Source organism: Castor canadensis, chromosome 4 (assembly GCF_047511655.1).
Source record: "Castor canadensis chromosome 4, mCasCan1.hap1v2, whole genome shotgun sequence".
NCBI classification, from domain to species: domain Eukaryota; kingdom Metazoa; phylum Chordata; class Mammalia; order Rodentia; family Castoridae; genus Castor; species Castor canadensis.
Window position 1 is genome coordinate 151,963,541 of NC_133389.1, and position 23,666 is coordinate 151,987,206.

Here is a 23,666-nt window from a genome sequence, read left to right on the forward strand (position 1 = left end):
GCAACAGAGGGGAGGGAGGGGCTTGCCAGGCCAAGGACAGGCCAGGTAAAATATCTCTAGGAATTTATCCATCACTTCTAGACCTGACATTGGTTATTTTGTTCTTCAAAACTGAATGCTTGGGGCATATTTGGGAATGTTAAAAGTGTTGTCCGTGGAATTTCTTTGAGAAGTGGTCCCAAAGTCATGCTGAATGATTTAGATTACCAGAAATCACCTCAAGGATGTTAAAACAGAAGGAAGGAGATAAGCAATGAGCCAGAGGGTGAAGGACCCTATCAGAAGGTTCAGAAATAAGTAAGGGCCATCCCAAAGTAGCATCTCATTGGCAGGATTACAGGGAAGGTAGATGTGTATTGATAAGTATAAAATTAGGATGAATATGCTACAAACCAGATTTTTCTAGTTTATATTCTTTATATGGTCCCATTATTAAATTCCAAATTGTTGTTATTACAAACTTTGGTGTGAGATTATCATGGTTTCATGAGTGCAAGAAATCGAAGGGAGGGAGTGGCTCAAGTGGTAGAGTACCTGCCTAGCAAGAATGGGCCCTGAGTTCAAACCCCAGTACCCCACACACACACACACACAACTGTAGGGACAGTAAAAAAGGTGATTAAAGAAGACAACAAAAAAGCTGGGTGTGGGGATGCATACTTCCTGTGCTGAGACAGGAAGATCTCAAGTTCAAGGCCAGCCTGAGACCCTGTCAGACAAAGAGGAAGGAGAAAACAAAAAACATTCCTGAACTGACCAGGGTTACAAAAACCCTACAGAAAGCTAAAGGCAACTGCTTTATGAATGATCACATCCATTGATCATTTACAAGCAGTTTGCCATTTCTAACTATTTTGCTAGTTTTACACCAGAGGGCTTAGAATAGTGCCTTTTCTCTTTGTTGTGAAATAGGGAAAAAAAGAAAAGGTTTTTGTAAAGACTATGGTCTAATCTGCAGTAGCTCTCATCTCCAGTTACCATGGTTTCCAGGAGAGCCTGGTTCTTGTCTTTTTCCACCCTGCCTGCGCTTCTCCCTGTCCAGTCTCTAGCCAGGTAAAAATGGGCCTCTTTATTTTCCTCACCTTCCTAACACAGATGTAAGCAGAAGTTTAGGGTCACAGAAAACCTTCTGAATGATGTAAATTCAATGCCACCATGTGAGCACATGCTGTTCCCCCAGATTTCAAACATTTGGGTGAAAATTTCAGTTTGGTTCAAGCAATAAATAAATACCTTCAATACAGAAAGTCTTAATGGAAAAACAACAGTGCTAGTAACTTGGCCTAACTGCTTCCCTGCGAGATTCTATGCTGAATAGAATAGAATTTTATTCTATGCTGAATAAAATAGAAATTTGTTATCTTTTTCATTTTGCTATCATGTCAAAGTAATGCGCAATTTTTTTTTTTTCAGTACTGGGGGTTGAACTCAAGGCCTACACCTAAAGCCACTCCACCAGCCTTTTTTTTTGTGATAGGTTTCTTTGAGATAGGGTCTCATGAACTAGTTGCCCAGGCTGGCTTCAAACTGAGATCCTCCTGATCTCTGCCTCCTGAGTAGCTAGGATTATAAGCGTGAGACACTGGTACCCAGTCTGCAATTTTTATCTACAAGGAAAATTCTTCAGGCCCAACCCCAGTAGGGCTCACATTTTGCATTATTTTTCTAGTCAGTAAGGGTTAGGTTTAATTTGGATAAGTCCAAAAATCTTGAGACCTTACTATCTGCTGGGTGCTGTGTAAGGGCTATGCTGCATGGATGGATGTGGTGGATTCTTGGATCTGTAGAGCATAGATTTGGATTCATTCATCCACACTCTTTCACCAGTTCTCCTTGTTACTAAGGCACATGACATTTTCATTCCAAGAAGTAGTAGTAAAGCTCCAACCTTTTTCATTAGTAAAGACTGCTTGGGAAGCCTGTGGCTGTAGGCCAGGCCAGGCTGAGCTTATGGAAGGAAGGGAATTATAACCTTAGCCACAGTCAAGATGGCTGTCCCTGCCTTTATAAATCTAAGAGCTTGGGGTGAGTGCTATACTAAAAGCTCAGTCATCAGGACTATGTCTTAAAAGGGTCAACAAGATCTGTGTTCCACAGGTTGAGGGTGTAGCTTAAGTGGTAGAGGCCCTGAGTTCAAAAGAAAGATCTGTCTTCCAGGAACATCCCCTGTATGACTCAGTAAGTTTCTTTTGAGCCACCCCCTCCTACCCCCGTGCCTGAGTTACTGCTGCTTCCGTGTACTTAAACTGAATAATTTAAGGGGAAGCGAAGAGGAGATAGGAGCCAGAAAAATGTCGCAGAGGAGAACTGTGCTAACACTATCCTGGACAAGATTTCCATACTGGTCCTTTTCATTTCAAGAAGTAGTAATAAAGCCCCCAAACTTTGAATTCAGCCAGTACAATTTTTTAAAATATATTTTTATCTTTAATTAACACATAATAGTTGTGCTTATTTAGGGGAAACAAGGGACATTTCAGTACATGTACTCAATGTGTAATGATCAAGTCAGACAACTGGCATGCCATTTGTGCTAAGAACATTGAAAACCCTCTCCATTAGCTATCTTGTTGCTTTTGTGGTGCTGGGGATTGAACCCTGGGTCTCATGCATACAAGACAAGTGCTCTTCCACTGAGCTACATCCCAGCACTCTCGTAGTTATTTTGAAATATTTAATTAATTGCTCAACTGGAGTTACCCTACTGTGCTATAGAACATTAGAGATTATTCCTCCCATTTAACTGCTCTCCTGTACCTGTTAACCATCTTCTACCTCCTAACCTCTGCTCTGTTGTCCACTTCTATAAGATCCATTCTTTCTGTTATCTCTCTTAAAGTTTATTTCATGTGACTTTTATCAGCATGGAGAGTACTTTCTTGGGGGAAAAAATGTCCTTGCTGCCCTGGTTTACATTGTAAATTAATTTACAACTATAGAATCATGTTAGAAACAGTATTTATAAAGATTCATATTACTTTTTCATACAAAAATATCCATAGAAACAGTATTTTTGGTATACAAAATATGGGGGTAGGTAATCTATTTGGTTCTCTTTCTGCATAATGTTAAAAAAATACTAGTGATAGAATTTGTACCTTAATAAGCCACTTTAAAAAATAATGTTCTGTATGTATGTTTCAAAATTTAAAAACCTAAAGTAATGCTGTGAGAGTCTAAAAGTAAAACCATACACAGAATCAGATCAACTTTGTGTGCATGTATATGTGTGGTACCGGGGTTTGAACCTGGGCTTCGCACTTGTTAGGCAGGCACTGTACCACTTGAGCCACGCCTCCAGCCCCACATCAATCTTTTAGCTTCCACGTATCAGTGAGAACATATGATATTTGTCTTTCTGTTTCTGACTTACTTTACTTAACATAATGTCCTCCAGTTCTATCCACATTGCTACAGGTGACAGAATTTCATTTCTTATAGCTTTCACTCTGTGTGAGTATTCTAATACATATTTTATATACCACATTTGCTCTATCTATTCTTCTGTCAATGGATACCTGGGTTGATTCCAGGTCTTAGTTACTGTGGATAAACATGCAAGGGCATGGGTCTACATGATATGCTTATTTCATTTCCTTTCTCTCCATACCCAGGTGTGGGATTGTGGCTTCATAGGATAATTCTATTTCTAGTTTTCTAAAGAACTTCCATACTGTTTTCCATAATGGCCATGTAATTTACATTTCCACTAATAGTATATCAGATTTCCTCTTTCTTCTCATCTTTGCCAGCATTTGGTATTTTTTGTCTTTTTTTACAATAGCCATCTACCTGGAGTTAGGTGATGGTTCATGGTTTTGATCTGCATTTCTCTGAAGACTGGTGAGGAGTGCTTTTTAGGCACTTGTTGACCATTTGTATGTCTTTAGAGAAATGTCTATCCTGCTTGTTAGTCTATTTTCTAGTTGAATTATTTATTTCGTGCAGTTGAGTTTAGTTCTTTACATATTCTTCAGCCAGTACAATTTTGAAGGAGCGCCATGGCTCTGAAAGGGGAGAACCATCCATAGTCCACCACATCTGCTCTGCCTTATCTGGATTCTGTCTTGGAGGACTCACGGTTCCTGTTTGCACAGGTTTTAAAAAATCCCTTGGTGCTGACTCAGCTGTAAGGTTTCTGTGCTGAGTTACCAGTTTTCTTGGGGCTCTGATGAGCAGGGCTGTAGGCTTTCTACCATCAATGCAGACTTTGTGCATGATTAAATCTGGGACAGTATCATTTTAGAGACTGTCTCCTTCCGTCTTCCTTCCTTCCTTTCTTTCCTTTTCCCTTGCTCCCCACTTTAAGCAAGCTGTCTGAAAACTCTGTGTCCTCCACTTCAAAGGGCCAGTTGTCTTATTTTGATGTGGGCAGATTGAGAAGTAGCTTTGAAAACTAGGCTTTTTTTTTTTGTTGTTGTTTAATCTTTTCTCCTGGGATAGCTTTCAGAGCAGTATATCCAAGTGTCAGTGAGGGGGTTCTGACGAGCCCACATTCCCAGACTCTCAGCAGGATCATTCTCTAACAGAAATATAAAAGTGAAATATTAAAAACCCTGGAACGTGAACTCCATCTGCAGAGTAGCCGGTGTGTTGCTTGCTTGCACCATGGGAAAAAAACGATCTTGAAAAAAGAGGGAGGAGGAAAAAAGTGCTTTGAGTATGAGGTTTACAGGTTTAGTAGAGCATAGTAACATCCCCTCAAAGAAGTGGGTGTTGCTCTCTGACCCCCCAAAACACTCCTCCTTTGACTTAGCCGCCAGAACACTCACCCCCCCAACCCGCCGCCCCCCCCCCCCCGCAACACACCCCCTTTTCACATGCTAACTGAGGTGCCTGTGATTGGCTGAACAATAAACTGGTCACACTTGCTAAAGGGCTGCCATCTTTCACACAATTAGCCAAGACGCATTAATCAAATTGGCGGGGAACTGGGGCTGGGCTAGCCTGCTGTAGTGGGGGAGGGGAGAAATTTTGGTGAGCCATCATCAGAGTCCCTAGGAGTGATAAGAAAGACCACTTGCTGGAGGGGATTCTACTATCAGAAAGACTGAAAAGATTAAAGCCACAATTGGTGGCCTATCTGGAGTGTTCTGGGTTTGTGGCACAAAAGCTTAGAGCAAGTCAGATGTTCATCTTGGCTACAATCTGCTAATACAGACAGCAGTGTGAATTTAAACACCAGCTCCCAGTGGACATTTTTACAAAGTTCCTTCAGCCTTCCTTAGCTCCCCCTCCTACTCCCAAGAAAATGCACTCAGGGACTTTGGGGCAGACTAGACAGAGGACATGCCCAACCAGACAGTGTGGGTTTCATCTTTGGAAAAGAAGGAAATAAAGTTTGTTATAAGAAGTAGAGAACCAGCTAGATTCAAGATAAGAACCAACTCCCAAAGACAATAAAACATAGAACAATTTTAAACTTTTGTACTTTTGTTTACAATGTTTTCTGATTTTTCTTTTCTATAATTTCCTTTAAATAAATTTTTTCCAAGGGCAATAGAGAGCCGATAAGATCACACCGTCGAGACCTGTTTGCTACAGAATCGTGTAGGGCCTTTCAGAGAATCAACTAAATATTTAGACATGTCTCAGCTAAAGTAAACGGAGGCCTATTCCTCTGGATGTTGTCCAGTCACCATCTCATTAATGCAAAGATCCTGTGATAAAGAGAAACTTTTTTTTTTCCTGCCCACATGATTGCAGCCCAGTTGTGGTTTTTAATGTGTCAATGACTGTTTTATCCAACTCCTTTTGCTTCCCTGAAAGGGTCTGTCGTAGCTCTGTTTGCTTCCTTAAACACGGTTTTTGAAAGCGCTCATGCTGCGTGAGCTCAAATCCTAGCATTAATGTACTGCTGAGTTCATTTCACCACACTCAAAAGCACTGAGTTTAAATCCCTCTCAATTCCATTTGAGGCACCAGAAGACTTTATCCTTCTCCACTAATGGTTCCAAGTTTACATGGAGATACTGGGGGTCAAGGACAGGCAAGGATTTAGAAATAACAGTGCATGACATTAGTCAATGCATTGCCAATTGGCAATTAGTTCCTGACGTGCGTGCAAAGCATTTTTGTCCTGGCTCTTTGATGTCTGTTCCCATAGGAAGAGAGCAGAGTCCACAGAGGCCTTCGAAGTTTAAAGCGGTATCTGCTGAAAATCATGCCTGATTTGTGGCATGAGCTCAGCCGCAGGGAAGCACCTGGATTGTCCTGGTCCTTTCAGTCCTGGGAAAGAACACCTTAAAGGAAGTTTTTCCACTGGAGAACTCAGTGGAAATCAAAAGGCTAGAAAGCTGTACAAAAAGTCTCTCCTAGGACCAGAGGGCCTATGGATCCTATCCATGCTTAGTTGGTTTTCATATGCTTGCTTTTTCAACTTTTGGCCACCAGGTGGTAGCAAGAAATAGCAGGGAATGGAACACTGACGTCAGTGGCAATCTATTTATTCACAGTGGAGCCTCACTCTAGTGATGTCTCACTGACTTTAAATCCAGTGTGAGAGCTTTGCTGCATCTGATACCACGATGAGACAATGAAGATTAAAATCTAAAATAAGCCATGTTTCCACTGGGATGCTAAAGAGCTTTGGGCTCAGAGAGTTCTGAGCAAGTCTCTCTATTTGCTGTGACACAGCCTAAAATTGTGTCTGCTTTGGCATCCACTGGGTCACATGAGCTGTTAACGGAGGAAGTTATTTCGTAGATTAACTCAGAGGAAAGATATTGGTAAGAGAGTCATCAACTAGGGGCATGAACTCTTGTATAGAATGGCAAGTCCCTTTTACTGTCTGGGGAACCTGAGGAACTTTCTTATTTCCAGTTCTCTAATCTACAAAATGGGAGACATCCTCTCATTTAAAAGTGCTCCAGACCCAGCTTGGTGGTGCATACCTGTAATTCCAATTACTCAAAGTGCAGAGGTGGAAGAACCACAAGTACAAGGCCAGTCTGGGCAAAGTTAATGACCTATCTCAAAATACAAAGGTACAAAATAAAAGGGTTAGTGCCTGGCTCAAGTAGTACAGAACTTGCTATGAGGCCCTGGGTTCAATCCCCAGTACCACAAAAAAAAAGAAAGAAAGAAAGAAAAAGAAGTGTTTCCTATGTAACAGGCAATATACCTAATTGTATGTATACATAACAATATGCATACATACTGTACAAGATAGCAATATGCATATGTATATTGCTAATGTACATAACTGCTAAACTACTACTGCCCACCAAGGTCAATGCTGGAAGAAATAGCACGATTGTATGATGAGGAAACAGAAGCTTCTTAACCCTGGTCCCTTTCCATTAATCATGTTTGTCCCTGTCTCAATGAAATTATTGAAAAATCAATGAAATTACCGAACTGCATGTGCCATGGTACCTAGCTTTTAGTAGGTGGTCCGTGAACCCCCATTTTGTTACAGTGCGAAGTTCAGCTGCTCAGTGACAGGTGTGTAAAAATGATGCTGCCTCTGTTTCTTTAGATTTATCTCCTTAGAAACCTTCAGCTCTTTCTAGATGTCAGGCACACCTTGTGGCACCAGAATTGACTTTTGGGTTTTGTTTACTTGCTTGGGCCTAAAATTTGCCTGGATTCCTACACTGTAAGAGTTTACTCTCAGTTTTCAAACACTCACCTAAGTCACAGTGTCTGTTAAGACTGTCCCTGTCTGAGAGGGGCCCTTCTTCTCCCCATGCCTACATTGCTGTGAGATGCCTGCCCACTCTACGCCCCAGTGCCCTTTCCTGCAAGAACCCTCGTTCTATCTGCACATAATGCATTTCCAGTAAGAGCGACTAACTCACAGCCACATTAATGCCATCGTTGTTCATTTCACCCAAATGTGGTAGAGTGGAAAGAGTGCTAGAATTTTCCATAAACCAGACCTGACCACTTCTAGTACTTCTGGTATCTTGCACTTGATGCTACCTGGCATGTAATAGGTGGTCAGGAGATATTTGTGAAGTGAAATCAATGACTAGGAGTTAGAGAACCTGGGTTCAAGTTCCAGTGTACCCTCTAGGACTCTAATAATTCTTGTTCTGTTTGCTTTGCTAAGAAAGAACATATGTTATTATTCACCTTATTACTGGGTAATATTACTATTCATTGAGCACTAACTCTAAAAGGTACTTTACATACAACATTTTACTTTGATTCACAACCATCTTTTCAAATAGGAGCAAGGTTAGCATCCATGCTTTTCAAATGATAGATGAGGCTTTGAGAGGTCTGTCTTGCTGAGGATCATCCATCCAGTAAGGAAGTGACCCAGACTATCCAGACATTGGACCCCAAGGAACTGCCCATAACTCCCCATCACCTTAACTATCAAATGACAAATGTAACGATTTGATCATTGAAATAATGCCCTGTGCTGGCGATCAACTAATGACACTTTTCCAAGCCCATTTCTGAATGATTATGTCTTTCCACCCAGACTTTATTTTTAAGTATGTAATGTGGAATGTAACACGTGTGCAGTCCCTACCCTGGAACTGCAGCAGCCCTCCCTTGCTATAGCTAATGAAGTCACCAGTGATCACGGAATCTATGAACCACGATTGGGCTCATTACTGTGTCACTTCTGGAGCTCTGCCGAAAGCTCCTGGGGAGTTCTTATTAACATCTTTATTAACCCATCCCCTGCATCAGTCAGTGAAATTAATTTAGATACACAGCCCACTTTGATCTTCATTAACAGTTTCTTCTAGTTTCCACACTTATTTTTAGTTTTCTCATCTTTAATTTATTTGGTGGCAATTATTAGTTTTTATGGAGGGGGAGTAGATGATCTTAGAGTAATTAAGATTAGAAAAAAGTGCTAGTGAAAGCAGATAAAGCCAGGCGCTGGTGGCTCACGCCTGGAATCCTAGCTTCTCAGGAGGATCGTGGTTCAAAGCCAGCCTGGGCAAATAGTTTGTGAGAACTTATCTCAAAAATAACCCTGCACCAATAACAGGGTGGTGGCCCTGAGTTCAAGCCCCAGTACCAAAAAAAAAAAAAAAAAAGCAGGTACAATAGTTCCTTTTAATATGAAACCCTGCCTATATATTTTTTTTATTTATCAATTAAAATTAAATGTTAAAAATAAAAATAAAGTAAAATCCTGTGATGGTCTTTTCCAATTCCAGGAGGAAAGGGTCTTAAAAAAACTTTTTTAAAAACGCCAAAGGTCATGAAATAGCTCAAAACCGAGGCTCTTGCCCACCTTTCAGCGCTAGTACCCTACCATCATCTCTACAAGACTAGATGCACAAGTGGACTCTCTTGAGTTACTTTTATATTTTAAGAGTACAATATAGTAAATTTTATCTCATTTTTATTTTTTATCTAAGCATCAACTTCTCTCATGCATTTAGCAAATATTTACTAATGTTAGGTACTAGGGCTGGAAGAACAAAAAAGAAATATATTTCAACCAACATAGTCTAGATAGAGGGAGAAATAAATCAATCACACAATATGGAAAGTAAGTATATCACAGCAGTACTGTGGGGTCCTGTGGGGGTTTTTTGGGTTTTTTTGTTTGTTTGTTTGTTTGTACCACAGAGCAAAGCCTTGCACTTGCTAGACAGGCACTTTACCATTTGAGCCACTTCACCAGCCCCTGTGGTGAACATGGAACATGGTAGGAAGGCTCTCTTAGTTTAGGGAACTTGGGACCAGTTTTGAGAAAAAGAGACAATGAGCCCCCCACAATGTCCAGAGAAAGGGAACTGGAAAAAGGCAACTTGGCTTTTGTTGGAAGGATGTCCCAAAGAGACTAGATACAGAAGAAGAGGAAAGCAGGTATATTTAATAGTAAACCAATCAGGCCATTGCATAGGGCAGTTAGAATGTTGGCTTGATGCAGGGTCATCTCTGGAGATGAAACTGGGAGATTGGGAAGTACCTGGTAATCATCCCAAGAGTTTGGATGTTGACCTACAAGCAAAGAGAGAAGGCATCAGATGAGGTTTATCAGGGAAGTAATATGGCAGGATTTAACTTTTAGAAAAAAAATTGCGGGGGGAGAAATAAACCAAGCCTTGTATGCACATATGAATAATAAAAGAAAAATGGAAAAAAAAAAAAAAAAAGAAAAAAAATTGCTTGAAAGATTATATGAAGAATTGTATTGGTGGTAGGTGAGACCAGAAGCCATGTGGCAGTAGTCTGAGTATAAAAGATAAATAAGATGTCTCCACTAGGGCAGTGGAGCCCTGTCTGTGAGAACACTGGCTTTCAGAGTCCTGAAACGGTGATTCCTGGACCAAAGACTAAGGAAGCTCCCAGCCAACTCCAGCTTATGAGGGAGAGTGAAGCCAGCAGCTGTGAGGACAGGAGGGGAGGCTGGGATGGGGGTGAGGCACAGGTAGGAGGAAAAGAGCTACAGAGTTTTGCAGTGTGCTTTTAAAGTTACTGCTTTAGATAGCAAAATAAGGCTAGCAACATTATCAACTATATAAATATAGGGTATCTCAAGAATGCGTTGTGTTCAGGAAGTTCCAGAGGTGAACTTCAGTAGACCACGTTATAAGATAACCTTAGGGCAGTTGCGGCAAGACCATAGTAACTAGAAAATGTTTTGCCCTGAGCTGAGACTCAGAAGGACCAGGTGATGTTTTATCAATCAATCAACCAACAAATCTCTATTGACTAAGATTCCCATATTTGAGGTTTCTTAAATGTTCATGAAAAATGGACTATCTTTTACTGTGGCAGCAAGAGTTCTGCCCTCATTTTAACTTTACTCCATTTAGTCTGGAAATTTAAATGTGTTGCTTTTTTAGTTTCTTTCTTCTGCTCGCTTTGCTTTTCCTGCACAAATGAGAACTCTTTTAAAGAGAACAGCAGAGGGAGGAGATGGAGGAAAATCTGGCCTAATGATTTACTATCATCTTTGGAAGGAGAAGGGAAACAAGCTACCTCCAGACCCATTATTTTTGGGGGCTATTGAAGCTAGAGAAACAGACTCCCCCTTGAAACAGTGCTGTGTAAAATGCCTGTCTGTGGATCACTCTGTCATTGATTGCTCGCAGCCTAACTACTGGGAAAAATCAATGGACGAGAGGCAAGGTCATTCAGCGGCTGGTTGTCTGCACGAGACTGGGAGGGTGGGCCGCAAATTCAGCTTTGGGTTTTGGCTCAGCTTCCTAACAGCACCCGACTGGCCCTGGTCACATCAATAGCTCTGTCTGAGCAAATGTAGCTGAGATGCCTGGACCTCCCGTTAAAAATGTCACTCCTGGGGTTCTGGGGTTCTACCCAATCTTTTTGGATAGTATTTATGAGAGCTGATTTCTCCCTTGTCTCCTTTTTCACATCCTAGAGCAACATACTGAGTGTGATTCAGACACTCTGTTCTGCAATTTATAGATATATATGTATTTATGAATGGAATTCTTACAATAGCCTCACTTGAGTTGTCACAAAGGAAGCAGGTCGAGTTGCTGTTGAGTGCTAGACCCTGCCCTCTTGGCTAGCCAAGCAGTCCTCTGTCTTAGCCATCTGGAGGCCATTAATAATGTAACAACAGCCCTCCCAGACCAGTTAAATCAGACTCTCTGGGGGGTGGAGCCAGGGCAACCTTCTTTTTAAAACTCTGCAGGTGAGCTCATGGGCAGCTCTGCTTGGGAACCATGCTACCTCTCCAAAACAGGGGGTAAGAGCAAACGGAAGAGAAGATAAGGGAACGGGACTAGTATTTTGGAGCCCCTACAACATGCCAAGTGTTTAATCTTATCTGATCCTTCCAGCAACTGGAAAATGACTCCCATTTTCAAGATTTGGAAACTTTTTCAGTTACTTAATAAGAGAGGTTAAGCAATTTTCCCCAAAGTCCCAGAGCTCCTAAATAACAAAAAGATTTGAGCCTGGCTTTGTGCTCATGAGCCTAACCCATCTGTGACTCACACTGAGGACTCAAAAGAAATCAAGCCAAGCCTATTAGAACTGGAATTTAGAACAAGTTAGAATTATGGTAGAAGGAAACAATTATAGAAAGTTTCCAAGGAGAACAATAAAGCAGAAATACCTGAGAGGAGCGAGAGGAGCAAGAGAAGCAAGGCACATCAGACAAGAGAACGAAGCAGAAAAAAGAAAGTGGGCAATGTCTCCCGTTGCACTTGCTGCCCATTTCTCATGACCCTGTGCAGTAGATGCTGTAACTATCCCCTTTCTGCAGATGGTAAAACTGAGGCCCAAGGAGGTTAACCCATAGCTTCAGTCACATACTGGTAGGTGGCTTAGCCAATCTGGATCCAAGGTGCAAGTGCTTGCCACATATTGTTTACCCACCACTTTTCAAAGAAAGAGACTGAGGAGGGAAAGGCAAATGGGATTTGTTTTGTCTAGTGCTCCAAAGCAGGCACTGTACAGACATCATCTCACTGAATTGCTTCAGTGTCCGTGCAAGGCGAATATGACCTGCAGCTTGGTTAAGGAAATGCAGGGTCGTCATGGCTAAAGTATCTTGCTTAACATCTTAGCAAAACTGAAACAGCAGGCATATTCAGCCTAATTCAGCATACTCCCAACACGAACACTAAAGCTAGAAATAGGGTAGCAGTGCTGAGTCCAAAACAGAGCTCTAAGAAGGGAAAACAGACAATGGAAGCCATTTGGAGGAGATTGGAATGGATTTCATGATGTTGGTTGGGGATGGGGTTGGGGCTGAATGAAGAAATACTTTTATTTGTTTGGCCAAGGAAGAACTGTAAATAGGCAACAGAAAGTGGCTTGTAGGTAAACACACTAAACAAATGCCAGATGCTCTTCTTGTCTTCTTCCCTCAGTGCCCACCTGGGATCGTAAACTGCCAGCAAAGTGACCACATTGGATTGCATCTGACCTTGGAATTCAGCTCAAACCACTTCCTTTGATCATTCCTCTCACCTTTCAGTTCTTAGTACTAGGAATTCAAAGTTATAACTGAATTTTGTAAAAAACATGTTTTATTGCTGTACATAGTAAAGGGTTTCGTCCTAACATTTCCATATGGGCATACAATAGTGTACTTTGCCATTCTGAATTACTTTGAAATTACAAAATCACAGTGTCATCTCTCAGCATCCACAGGAAATTGGTTCTAAGACCCCTCAGATACCGAAATCTGCAGATGTTCAAGCACCTTGTATAAAAGGGGGTCATGTGTGACACGACCTCTGCACACACACCCCTTATACTTTCAGTGATCTCTATGTGACTTTCAGTACCTAATACAAAATGAATACTGTGTGAATAGTTATAGTACTTTGTTTAGACAACGACAAGGGAAAAAGTCTGTAAGTGTTTACAACAATTGCCCCAGTAATTAAAAAAAATTTTTTTCAATTCATGATTGGTTGAATTCTTGGGTGGAGAACGTGGATAAGAGAACCTGCAGATACAGAAGGCCAACTGTATATGCTTTTTATTAAAAGCTGCTTTTGAGCTGGGGGCATTGCTTAAGAGGTAGAGGGATTGCCTAGCATTGGGAAGTCCAGGGTTCAATCCCCATTACTGCCAAAAAAAAAGTTGTTTTGAGAAAACGGGCATAGAAGTACAAAAGTTAAGCCCCTCTAATCACAGCTACTATCTAGCAAATACTCTTCTAGATCTTTCTGTGCACAAACCAGCATGAATATGGCAGTATTATCAAAATGATTTTTTGCCTAACTATGATTAAATTCTTAGTTTACTCCATTCTTTTAGAACCTGGAAGAAGTGATTTTTAGAGCAAAAACAATTACATTCAGGCTTAAGAAAAATCAAATGTCAGAAATGTCATTTTAAATAAGAGTTGAGATATTCTTTCTTTCATTTGTATGAGAAATGCAGTGAATTTAAGCTGGGCCTCATGATACACTCCTGTAATCCCAGCACTTGAGAGACTAAGGCAGCAGGAGAGTTTGAATCCAGACTAGGGTACATAGTAAGGCCCTGTCTCAGAGAGAGAAAGAGAGAGAGAGAGAGAGAGAGCACGAGCGAGCTTGCTAAGCAGCATCAGCTGTTGTCCTCCACAGCTTCTCTTATGGCCCTTACACAGACATTCAGTTACTATTTCTTTTTTTCCTGGGGAGGAGAGGCATTGTTTTTGTTTGTTTTTCTGAGACAGGATCTTGCTATGAAGTTCAGGTTAGCCTAGAACTGAAGATTTCTGCCTCAGCCTCCTGAATGCTGGGATTAAAGGCACGTATCACCATACCTGACAGTCAGTGACTATTTCTTGAATGAAAAAATTTCCTTTCAACATGATTTTAGTTTGAGTTGACACTGTCAATACCAAAAATAGTGTAAACACATATGTCCAAATATAAATGTTACAGAATACTCCAAATAAAATTAGTTTTTATGATAGTACATTTTGGATTATTCAAGCTGGTATCCACTTCTGTTTACCATAAGTGGCACATAAAATTAGCCCACTTTGCTTTTTACCTTTTTTTTGTGTGTGGCACTAGAGTTTGAACTCAGGGCCCTACGTTTGCTAGGCAGATGCTTGAGCCACATCACCAACCACTTTGGAGTCCTGGAGATGTTGCCCCATCATCCGTTACACAACTTTTCATGTGTGTGTACTTTGTTCTCCCAAATGAATCGCAAGCTCTGCAAAGTGAGAAGGTTTCTTTTGATTTTTTTGCCAGGACTCTCTCATGGCTTATAGATGGCTGTCTTTTCCCTGTGTCTCTCTCTTCACTTTGTCTTCTCTGACACATGTCTATCTCTGGATCCAAATATTTCCTTGTTAGGAGGATGGAGTTGAATTGTACTAGAGTCCACCCTAATAACTTCATCTTAACTAGTTATATGTACCCTGACCTTGTTTCTAAAGAAGATCAAATTCTTAGGGACTTATTGTTAGGATGTCAACATATGATTTTTGGGGAACACACAATTCAGCTCATAATAGTGACCCTCCACTGAATCATAAAAATTTAGAATGAGAAAAGACCTTCAGAATCACTAGTAATCCAGGAGCCAGTGGCTCATGCCTTTAATACTAGCTACTCAAGAGGCAGAGATCATGAGGATCGAGGTTCGATGTCAGCCTGGGCAAATAGTTCAAGACACCCTAATTTGAAAAAACCCTTCACAAAAAAAAGGCTGGTAGAGTGGCTCGAGGTGAAGGCCCTAAGTTCAAACCCCAATACCACAAAAATAAAAAAAAATCATTAGTAAAACTAACCAAAAGTGGTATCCTCTTTTATATCCCAAGCCAAGAGGAGCATTAAGACTTTTAATAATATTTTTGGCAACAGATTGGAGGGTCATTTTGTTTTTTATGTTTCTCTGCATGCTTTCCAGAATGGTTCCTGCTGCCTAAGCCTGCAAGTCTTCAGATTGTCTGGAACAGGTGAGCACCACATTGGGCTGGAGAAGAGACATTTTCCCCAGGCCTCAATCTACTGAGCCACAGCCCCCCAGGGCCTCCAGATGGAGGAAGATGTCTACTGAGCCCGAGGAAGATGCCTCTGAGAGAGCCAGCCCCCAGGAGTGTTAGTTTTTCTCTATGAACCATTTTACTTTCAGTGAGTTTGGTCATTAAAGTTGTTTTGTGCCCCTCAGCCATACCCCGGGCCCTGAGAACTCTGGGAGTATTGGCCTGCAAGAAAACCTAGTGGGTTTATTATTCTCTGACACAGAGAAACCAAATAACATCATTGAGTGGCCATTGGAGGGGAACTTGATTCATGGAGGTCATGCTTTCCCAGGCCCTCTCAAGGCAGTCTCGGCTCAGACCAGGACAGACTTTTATTACCAGCTTTCAACAAATCCCTAGTTTCTTTTGCAAAGTAAAACAGATAATAGAGACATTCCGGGAATAGTTAGCTAACTAAGCTGTGCCAGGCAACCTCGGGCCTAAGAAGAACTCAGTGTTTTCGGACAATGACCGATTACAATAACCAGTATTATTTGATCTGAGAGTAATTAGCTGAGGCTCTGTTCTTTTTGCTTCAGTGAGGAGGCAAAAAGGGCAGTGAGGAAAACATCAGAGACAGAAGAAACAGGCTCAAATGTCAAAGAAAAACACCCTCTCACAGGTAGGGAGAAGAGGAAGAGTCTCACCCAGCCAAGATCCTGAGTGAACATTTGAACATTGTTCTTCCCTAAAAATGTGTAATTGTTTAATCTGACCAAATGTTGCTTGATTGCTCAATACTGTTCACAGAGTGAATATCAGGGGTACAAAGAGTGAAGTAGGTTGGAACATAGAGCCACGGACTGCCAAAGGATCTTGAGTTTGCTGATGTCCACATGTTCAAAAGTACTATATAACCTGAAACTTAGAGAAGCTGCCCAACAATTTGCCAATCAGTCTGCAAAGTGAGTGTGTACTTAAGACCATGTTAAAGAGGTTACCAAGAAACCCCAAGCAAGGCCCTGGGCTCATTTCCACTTCCCCTCTGTTATCATTTCATTCAAGATGTGCCAACTCTCTTGTGCCAGCATAGTCAGGGTCCATAACCTCTAGCTAGAGCTATTTGAGTTTTCTTTCTTTAGGTTCACTATTGTCTTTGAAAAATAAATGGTAACTCCAAACCCGCAAAGCACCTTAATACTTATGCTGCTGCAACTGCCCACTGTCACAGTAGTGCTACCAGCTTCCAGCAGCCACTCCCTCTGGTCCCCCAGCCCTACCTTCTGGGGCTCAGCAAAACTGGAGTTCTCTTAATATCACTCTAGCTTATTTCTGACTGCCCAGCACATACCACTTTTGCCCATTCTCTTGCTCCTGGCAGTATCTATTTGCCTTTGCTCAGCCTTCTGACTTCTCTCTGTTCAGATCCTCATCTAAGGCATATTGTCTGGGTATGTGCTAACATAGTAGCCACTAGCCACATGGAGATATTTCAATTATTCTAACTTAAAGTTCAGTTATTCAGTTGTACTAGCCACCTAACTAAGACTGAATAGTCAGTTACTGACCACAGCTACCATATTGGGCAGAGCATCAGGGAACGTTCTATTGGACAGGGATGACCTAGATTGTTGCGTGAGAAAATCCTTGGCTCTATGGCTCTCTGAAGGGTTCTGCAAAGAGGAGATGCATTATGTGCCTAGTTGGGTGCTGCAGTTATTATTATATTCAGTCCTTATAAATGGAATTCCCATGTCAAGGAGGAGGAAACTGAGGCTCAGAGAAACTAAGTAACATGGCCAGGGTCATCCAGCTAAGTAAGGGGTGTAGCCAGAATACAGCTGGATACATCTGGTACAGGTCTATATGGATTGTCAGTGGAATGAGGTTTACAGATGTGATAAGGCAAGAGCAGCAGAGGTATCTGCAGCCTTTTCAATGATTCCTATAGAGGTACAATGGAACTGTGCCCAGGCCTATGGATGGATTCTGGGCGTTGCTTGGGATTTTGATGATGACTCTTTAACATGGTCCTAAGCATACTTTTCAGACTGATTGGCAAACTGTAGGCTAGCTTCGCCAAAGTTGTTTCTTCCTAATGCTGGGTAATTCTTACTGTGGGAATCTTCCTTAAACTGAGAGCATTTTAAAAAGTTTCCACACTACCCCTGCCCTTTTCCCTTTCTGTGAGGGGGACAAAAAGCAAAGAAGTCAGTTGAGCTCGTGGTGATCAGCCTCATCCTGCACTGTGAAGGCCAATGGCAGCAGTGGGAGTGGGAGATTTTTAGACTGAGAGCCAGGGAGTGCTAATCAATTAAAGCTGTTCTCTCAGTGGTGTTTCATGCCTGTAATCCTAGCTACTCAGGAGGCAGAGATCAGGAGGATCAAGGTTTGATGCCAGCCCAGGAAAATAGTTTGCAATACACTATCTTGAAAATACCCAATACAATAAAGGGTTGATGGAGTAACTCAAGCGGTAGAGGGCCTGCCTTTCAAGCATGAGACTGAGCTCAAGCCCCAGTACTGCGAAAAAACCGAACAACAATAAAAAACCCATTGTCTAAGTCCTCTAAGAACAACCATATTTTATGTGTGTTCAGTGATGGGTTGGTAGATAATCTATGTAATGATAAAGCCTGGCCAGGGCACCCTGGATGGAGACCCTGCCAGCCCTCCTTCAAGCCACAGCTAATGAACAGGTCCCTGCCTCCATGTTTCTTTCCATCCTAACTGGCCTGGAAGTTTGCAAGGAATGGGGATTTCCAAATTTCTTCTCCATTTTGTACATGAAGCAATTACTCACGAATTGGGAAGTAGTAACCTAATTGCAGAAACAGTTTTATGTCATGGGAATTGGATACCTGAATGTTTCTTATGCAAATCTTATGCAAAAAATTAGACAAACTACAATTTTTGTATCTGCTCCTTCTTACATGAATTTGACATTAAGCAAGCCCTGTCTATTTCTTCCTTCTTTCTTTCTTTCTTTCTTTCTCTTCCTTCCTTCCTTCCTTTCTTTCTTATTTTTTGGCAGCAGTGGGATTTGAACTCAGGGCCTCATGCTTGCTGGGTAGGTGCTCTTACTGCTTCAACCATTTCACTAGCCCAAACCCTTCTGTTTTTTGCTTGATTAGTTCATGGCCATGCAACATAATTCTGAATGTTAGGCAATAGTCCTGTGTTTCATTGTCTTTCAGAATCTGCAGTTTTCCCCTCTTGTGGCTTTCTACTTGCAAACTTATTTGTAGGTTGTAAAGATGGGTGTACTTAAATAATTGGCATTAAATTGGCAAAGACTTTCAAGATTGTAATTAAAAGGTTAACATGAAGACACATGAGGCTGGTAGGATTGGCCCCTACCATTCTCCCTGGCTTCATAGCAGGTCCCTCTCCTGTCTTTGGGGCCAAACCAATCATAGGCTTTGATATTCTCTCTCTCTCCCTTTCTTCCCTCCTCCTCCTCCCCTCCCCCTCCCTTTTCCCCTCCCCCTTTTCTTCTTCTTTTTTTGGTGTTAGGGATTGAAGCCAGGGCCTCACACATGCTAAGCACACACTCTACCTCTAAGCTACATCCGAAGCCCCTGGACTCCTTAAACCCACTCCCTCCTACTCCAGAGCCTGTATGAGCACCACAGTTTTCTGCTAGCAGTGGCTATTCCTTGCCTGCCCCCAGTTCTTTACCTCTTAGCTCAAATGTCACCACCTTAAGAAAGCCTTCCTTGATCACCAACTCCCATTCTAGGTCAGATATCAGAGCTATCTTGGTCAGGCCACTATAACAAAATACTTTAAACTAGATCATTTAGAATCCACAGAAATTTGCTCACAGTTCTGGAGGCTGGGAAGTCTAAGATCACAGGCACCAGCAGATTTGCATATGTGCCTTCATGGTTCTCACTTGTGGAAGGGGTCAAAGGGCTCCCTCCAGCCCCTTTTATGAAGGTACTAATCTCCTTCATGATGAAAGGCTCCTTCCTCATTACCTAGTTACCTCCCAAAGGCCCATCTTCAAATACCATCTCCTTGGAGATAAGCATATGAATTTTAGAAAGACACGTACATTCAGACCAAATGGGAGCCTTTTCTTCACAGTTCTATCTGTGATAATTTGATGACTGTCGACTCCTCTGCTAGACTAAGCTGCCAGAAGACAACCAACGACTAGCACACAATAGTTGCTCAATACATGTGCTCATCTCCAAATGTATAATCGAATGTAAGGTCAACTTGAGGACTAGCCCTTCTTGGGATTTGGGTGCTCTATTATCTCTCTCGCTCCCCTCCATCTCAGGGGGAAAACAAAAGAGCTTCTTAGCTAATAACCTGGGAGCATTTCTACCTGTGCTTCACTCACCTTCCCGAATCACCTCTCTCCCTCCCACTCTTCTCTCTAGGACTCCATGCTTGCTGTTTTTGGAATTCAGAACCTAGAACATACTGTCACTCAGGCTTTTTTGTTTGGTTGAAGCTTCTGTGTCCCTTTAAAGAGAATCCTTAATTATATATTTCTGCTTCTATAATTACAATTCTCTGTCCTTTATGTGCACATGGCACCCAGAGACATAGTGAAGGGTAGGGAATTGAATGAAAGAATGATGAGATTTTTCTCCCTTCATCTTAGTAACAGACACGTAAGAGTTTCAGCATGGGGGCTATTTTTCTACTTGCCATCAGTTTTAGTCATCTCAGGAAAATTCCACTGGAAATATTATTCTAAGCCTAGCCACCTCTTTTTCTTTAGTGTGTAGTTTTCCCTCATTATTTTTCAGAATGGAAGCCTCTGAGGAAACTCTTATTTTTCTCTCCTACTTTTCCAGGCTGGGCGGGGTTCCTGAAGCTGAAGACCTGGCCTCCCAAATGCTGAAAGGTTTCCCTAGGGACCGTGTCTCTGCCCAGGAAGCACTGGTTCATGGTTATTTCAGTGCCCTGCCTTCCCAACTGTACCACCTTCCTGACGGTCAGTGAGCAAGTATCTGTGAGTGTGTGTGTGGGTGTACTTGTGTGTGTGCATGTACATATATGTTAAGTCTCAGTGTCTCAAATGTTTTCTCTCAACACTGGAGAATCATAGAATTTGCACCTAGAAATAAAGTCAGAGATTAATTTGCCCAAGAGAAGCAAGATGGACACAATCTTGCCTGAGTTTTGCATGAAAGTCTCTGAAAGTGTAAGGCACTGGTGAGGATGGATGGCAAGGACCTCACTGTGATGATCTATCTATACATTTCATATACATACGCTTACACTTAGGAATTGGCTGAGATGAAAGTTGCCTCTGAGCTGTTTGCTTTAGCTAGCATCTGCCAGGAGAAGCAAAACCAAAGTTTCTAACAAGCCCCTTCTCTCTTTCCATGAGAGTAAGCTGATCGGTGACATGGATCTGTCAGGGAGCAGAGCTGGGCCTTTCTTGATTGGTAATGCGATGCTGCAGGAGGAAGTGCTGAGGTGGGGCACTGGGAGAAGGAAGCATCTTGCAGGCTGGCTGCCCACTGGAAACGCGTTACCCTGAAATCATCCTTTGCTGCTGGGCCTGAAGTCATCCTTCAAAGCTGGAATAGACTGTGGGGTCATGTGGCTGGAGATCTCCTGGTGACCAGGAAGGGCTGTGGGGAGGACGTGGGCAGGACAGTCAAGGCCTGGGCTGTTTCGGGGAGACTCTGCTTACGTGGGGTTTCTTTGAAAATGTCCACCATTCAACTGAAAACAGTTTTTTAGAAGGCCTAAGCCAGAGAAAAGAAAGTTAAGCAGTGAGGGGTTTAGGGGTTCAGGCTGGGAAGAGGGGACTGGGATGGGAGTGAGGGAGAAATGAGGGCAGGGTGCACTGGGACGCCATGGAGTGAAAGGCATAAACACAGCCTGGCCAAGTTACTAGGGTGTGCAAACGCAGCTCCACCATATATATCTAGGACATTGTCCTGCTATAGCCCAAAACTCTTAGTTTGGGACTTGCTGAGGAATTTTATTATTTAAAGTGAGTAATTTAAGATCTCCAAAAATAACCACAATCATACAGCTGAGGTTAATATCTTACTTAACTCTGTAAAAAGAATCAGTCATTAGAATTTATTAAGTTGCCATTAAGTGTCAAGAACATATGAAGTGCTATAAAAAGTTGAGGAAAACAAGAGACTTGTACTTGGCCTCAAAGATCTTAAGGAGTGGGAGGAAAAGAGGGTGAAGAAGAGGAAACAGGGCGCCCTCGTACACATATTAGCACAAATCATATCTAAACAGCTAAGATCTGTGTGTAATCAACTGCAGATGTTCAGAGGCTGCATTGCTAAAGGCAATTCTTTGGAGAAACAAGAGTAATTCAAGTGAGGTGGATTAGACTGGAGGTGAATCTGCAGCGAAATGTGGAAGGAGGGGAGGGATGGGTGGAATGAAAGACTTTTCTTCAGCAGACCTACAATTCTCACTCTTCTTGGCACTTCTGCCCTTCTTCAGCCCCACCCCCTCCTTCTCTTCCATCCCAGTCCCCTCTTCCCAATCTGAGCCCCTAGATCCTTCCTTCTCAGCTTTCTTCTTTGAGATTTGGGATTTCTAACTCTACCACAGCAGGAAAGTACACATGCTTGGGAGTACACACACATACACACACACACACACACACACACACACACACACACACACACTACCCCAATGGCCCCCCTCCAGGGTCTATTATCCCATACGCTGAGAACTGCCGAGGATCTTCAAAGTTTTCTGAGCACCAGCTTTTGCCTGATGAAGGGCAATTAGGATGAAACAATCACTGTCCAAACTGATGTGTTATTAGGAACTTGGGATTTGATTCTTTCTGGATGACCTGAAGTAAAGCCACCAATAAAGGGACTCTGGTTCATGTACATCTAGAGGGGTCTGTGTGTGTGTGTATGCCTATGCCTGTGTGTGTGCCTATGCCTGTGTCTGTATGTGTGTGTGTGCCTACACCTGTGTGTGTGTGTGCATGTGCGCCTATGCCTGTGTGTGTGTGTGCATGTGTGTCTATGCCTGTGTCTGTGCGTGTGTGTGTGCCTACACCTGTGTGTGTATGTGCGCCTATGGCTGTGTGTGTGTGTGCATGTGTGCCTATGCCTGTGTCTGTGCGTGTGTGTGTGCCTACACCTGTGTGTGTGTGTGCATGTGTGTGTGTGTGTGTGCCTATGGCTGTGTGTGTGTGTGCCTATGCCTGTGTGTGCCTATACCTGTATGTGTGTGTGCCTACACCTGTGTGTGTGTGTGCGTGTGCGCCTATGGCTGTGTGTGTGCACATGTGCATGTGTGCGCATGCGTGTGGGTACCCATGCCTCTGTGTGTGTATATCTGTATGCACATGTGTGAGAGAGACAGAACAATCTGTATTCCTTCTCTGTTCACCCCGCCACAGAGCCCAAATCTACTTTGACACTTTTAGAAAAATGAAAAGATGGAATCTTGCAGGAGCCTGCCTGCACTTGGGGGAGATGAGGAGTGCTCACAGCAGGAGGGAAGTTGACTTTTCTTTATACATATAGGGGTTTTTCCATGCAGAGTTTAAATTATGCCTGATAAAAGGAGTTTCATGGATGTTTCAGTTCTTTCAAATTCTCCTGGCTTCCTCCCAATTAAATGAGGTTTGTCAAAGCCACAGGGCTCTGCTGCTGCTGCCTCTGCGGACAAGCACTTCCTGCAGGGACATCTCGAATCCCTGAGGGAGAAGATGAAAGGGCCAGCGCCAAGAGACAGAGGAAGGGGAGTGAGCCTGCTTGTGTATGTGTGTGTGGTGAGTGTGTGAACGCATGTGCTTGTGTTTGTGCATGCATGCTTGGGGAGGGTATAGAAATACACATAGAGACAGGTCGACATTAAGACATGGAACAAGCAGACAGGAAAAGCAAAGCTACCAGGAAAACTGGAAAGAAAAATAGAGGAAGAGAGAAAAGCTGTTGGGTCCTTCTATGCACCTTCACTACAGTGGCCCTTGCCAAGGGCACATTACCTGCTGAGGACTGCTTTCCCTCAGCCTGGCACTGCCAGCTTGCTTTTTCATTGCCCCTGGCAAAGAGCCTTTGTTAAGAGCCTCCTTTGCAGACAGAGAACACCAGTGGGTAAACCCAGCTCCCAACCTGCAGGGACATCAAATCCCATCCCTGAGGGTAGGCTGCCCCAGGCTTGAGAATTGTGCAAAAATAAGACATGCTCTTGTGAGTGATGTGTAAGGAGAGTTTCCCTGCCATAATTAGGCAAGAAATTTTGCTGTCTGGTAGCATTTTAGCATGGAATCGTTTAGGAGCTTATATCAGCTTATTATTCTGGTTTTATTCTGGTAGCAGAATAACAGAGTTGTCACTTTAAAATATATTCTGTTTCCCCTTTGATCTGG

At 42.5% G+C, this 23,666-nt stretch overlaps 1 protein-coding gene across 2 annotated transcripts in view; it reads left to right on the top strand.

The window, feature by feature from the left end:
- Positions 1–23,666, top strand: part of Cdk15 (cyclin dependent kinase 15) — a 103,115-nt gene that overhangs the window by 65,338 nt on the left and 14,111 nt on the right. For both annotated transcript variants that reach the window (XM_020159725.2, XM_074071427.1), the window contains 2 exons: positions 15,268–15,316; positions 20,140–20,279. In XM_020159725.2, the coding sequence (XP_020015314.2) occupies positions 15,268–15,316; positions 20,140–20,279 (189 nt within the window). The remainder of the gene's footprint in view (positions 1–15,267; positions 15,317–20,139; positions 20,280–23,666) is intronic.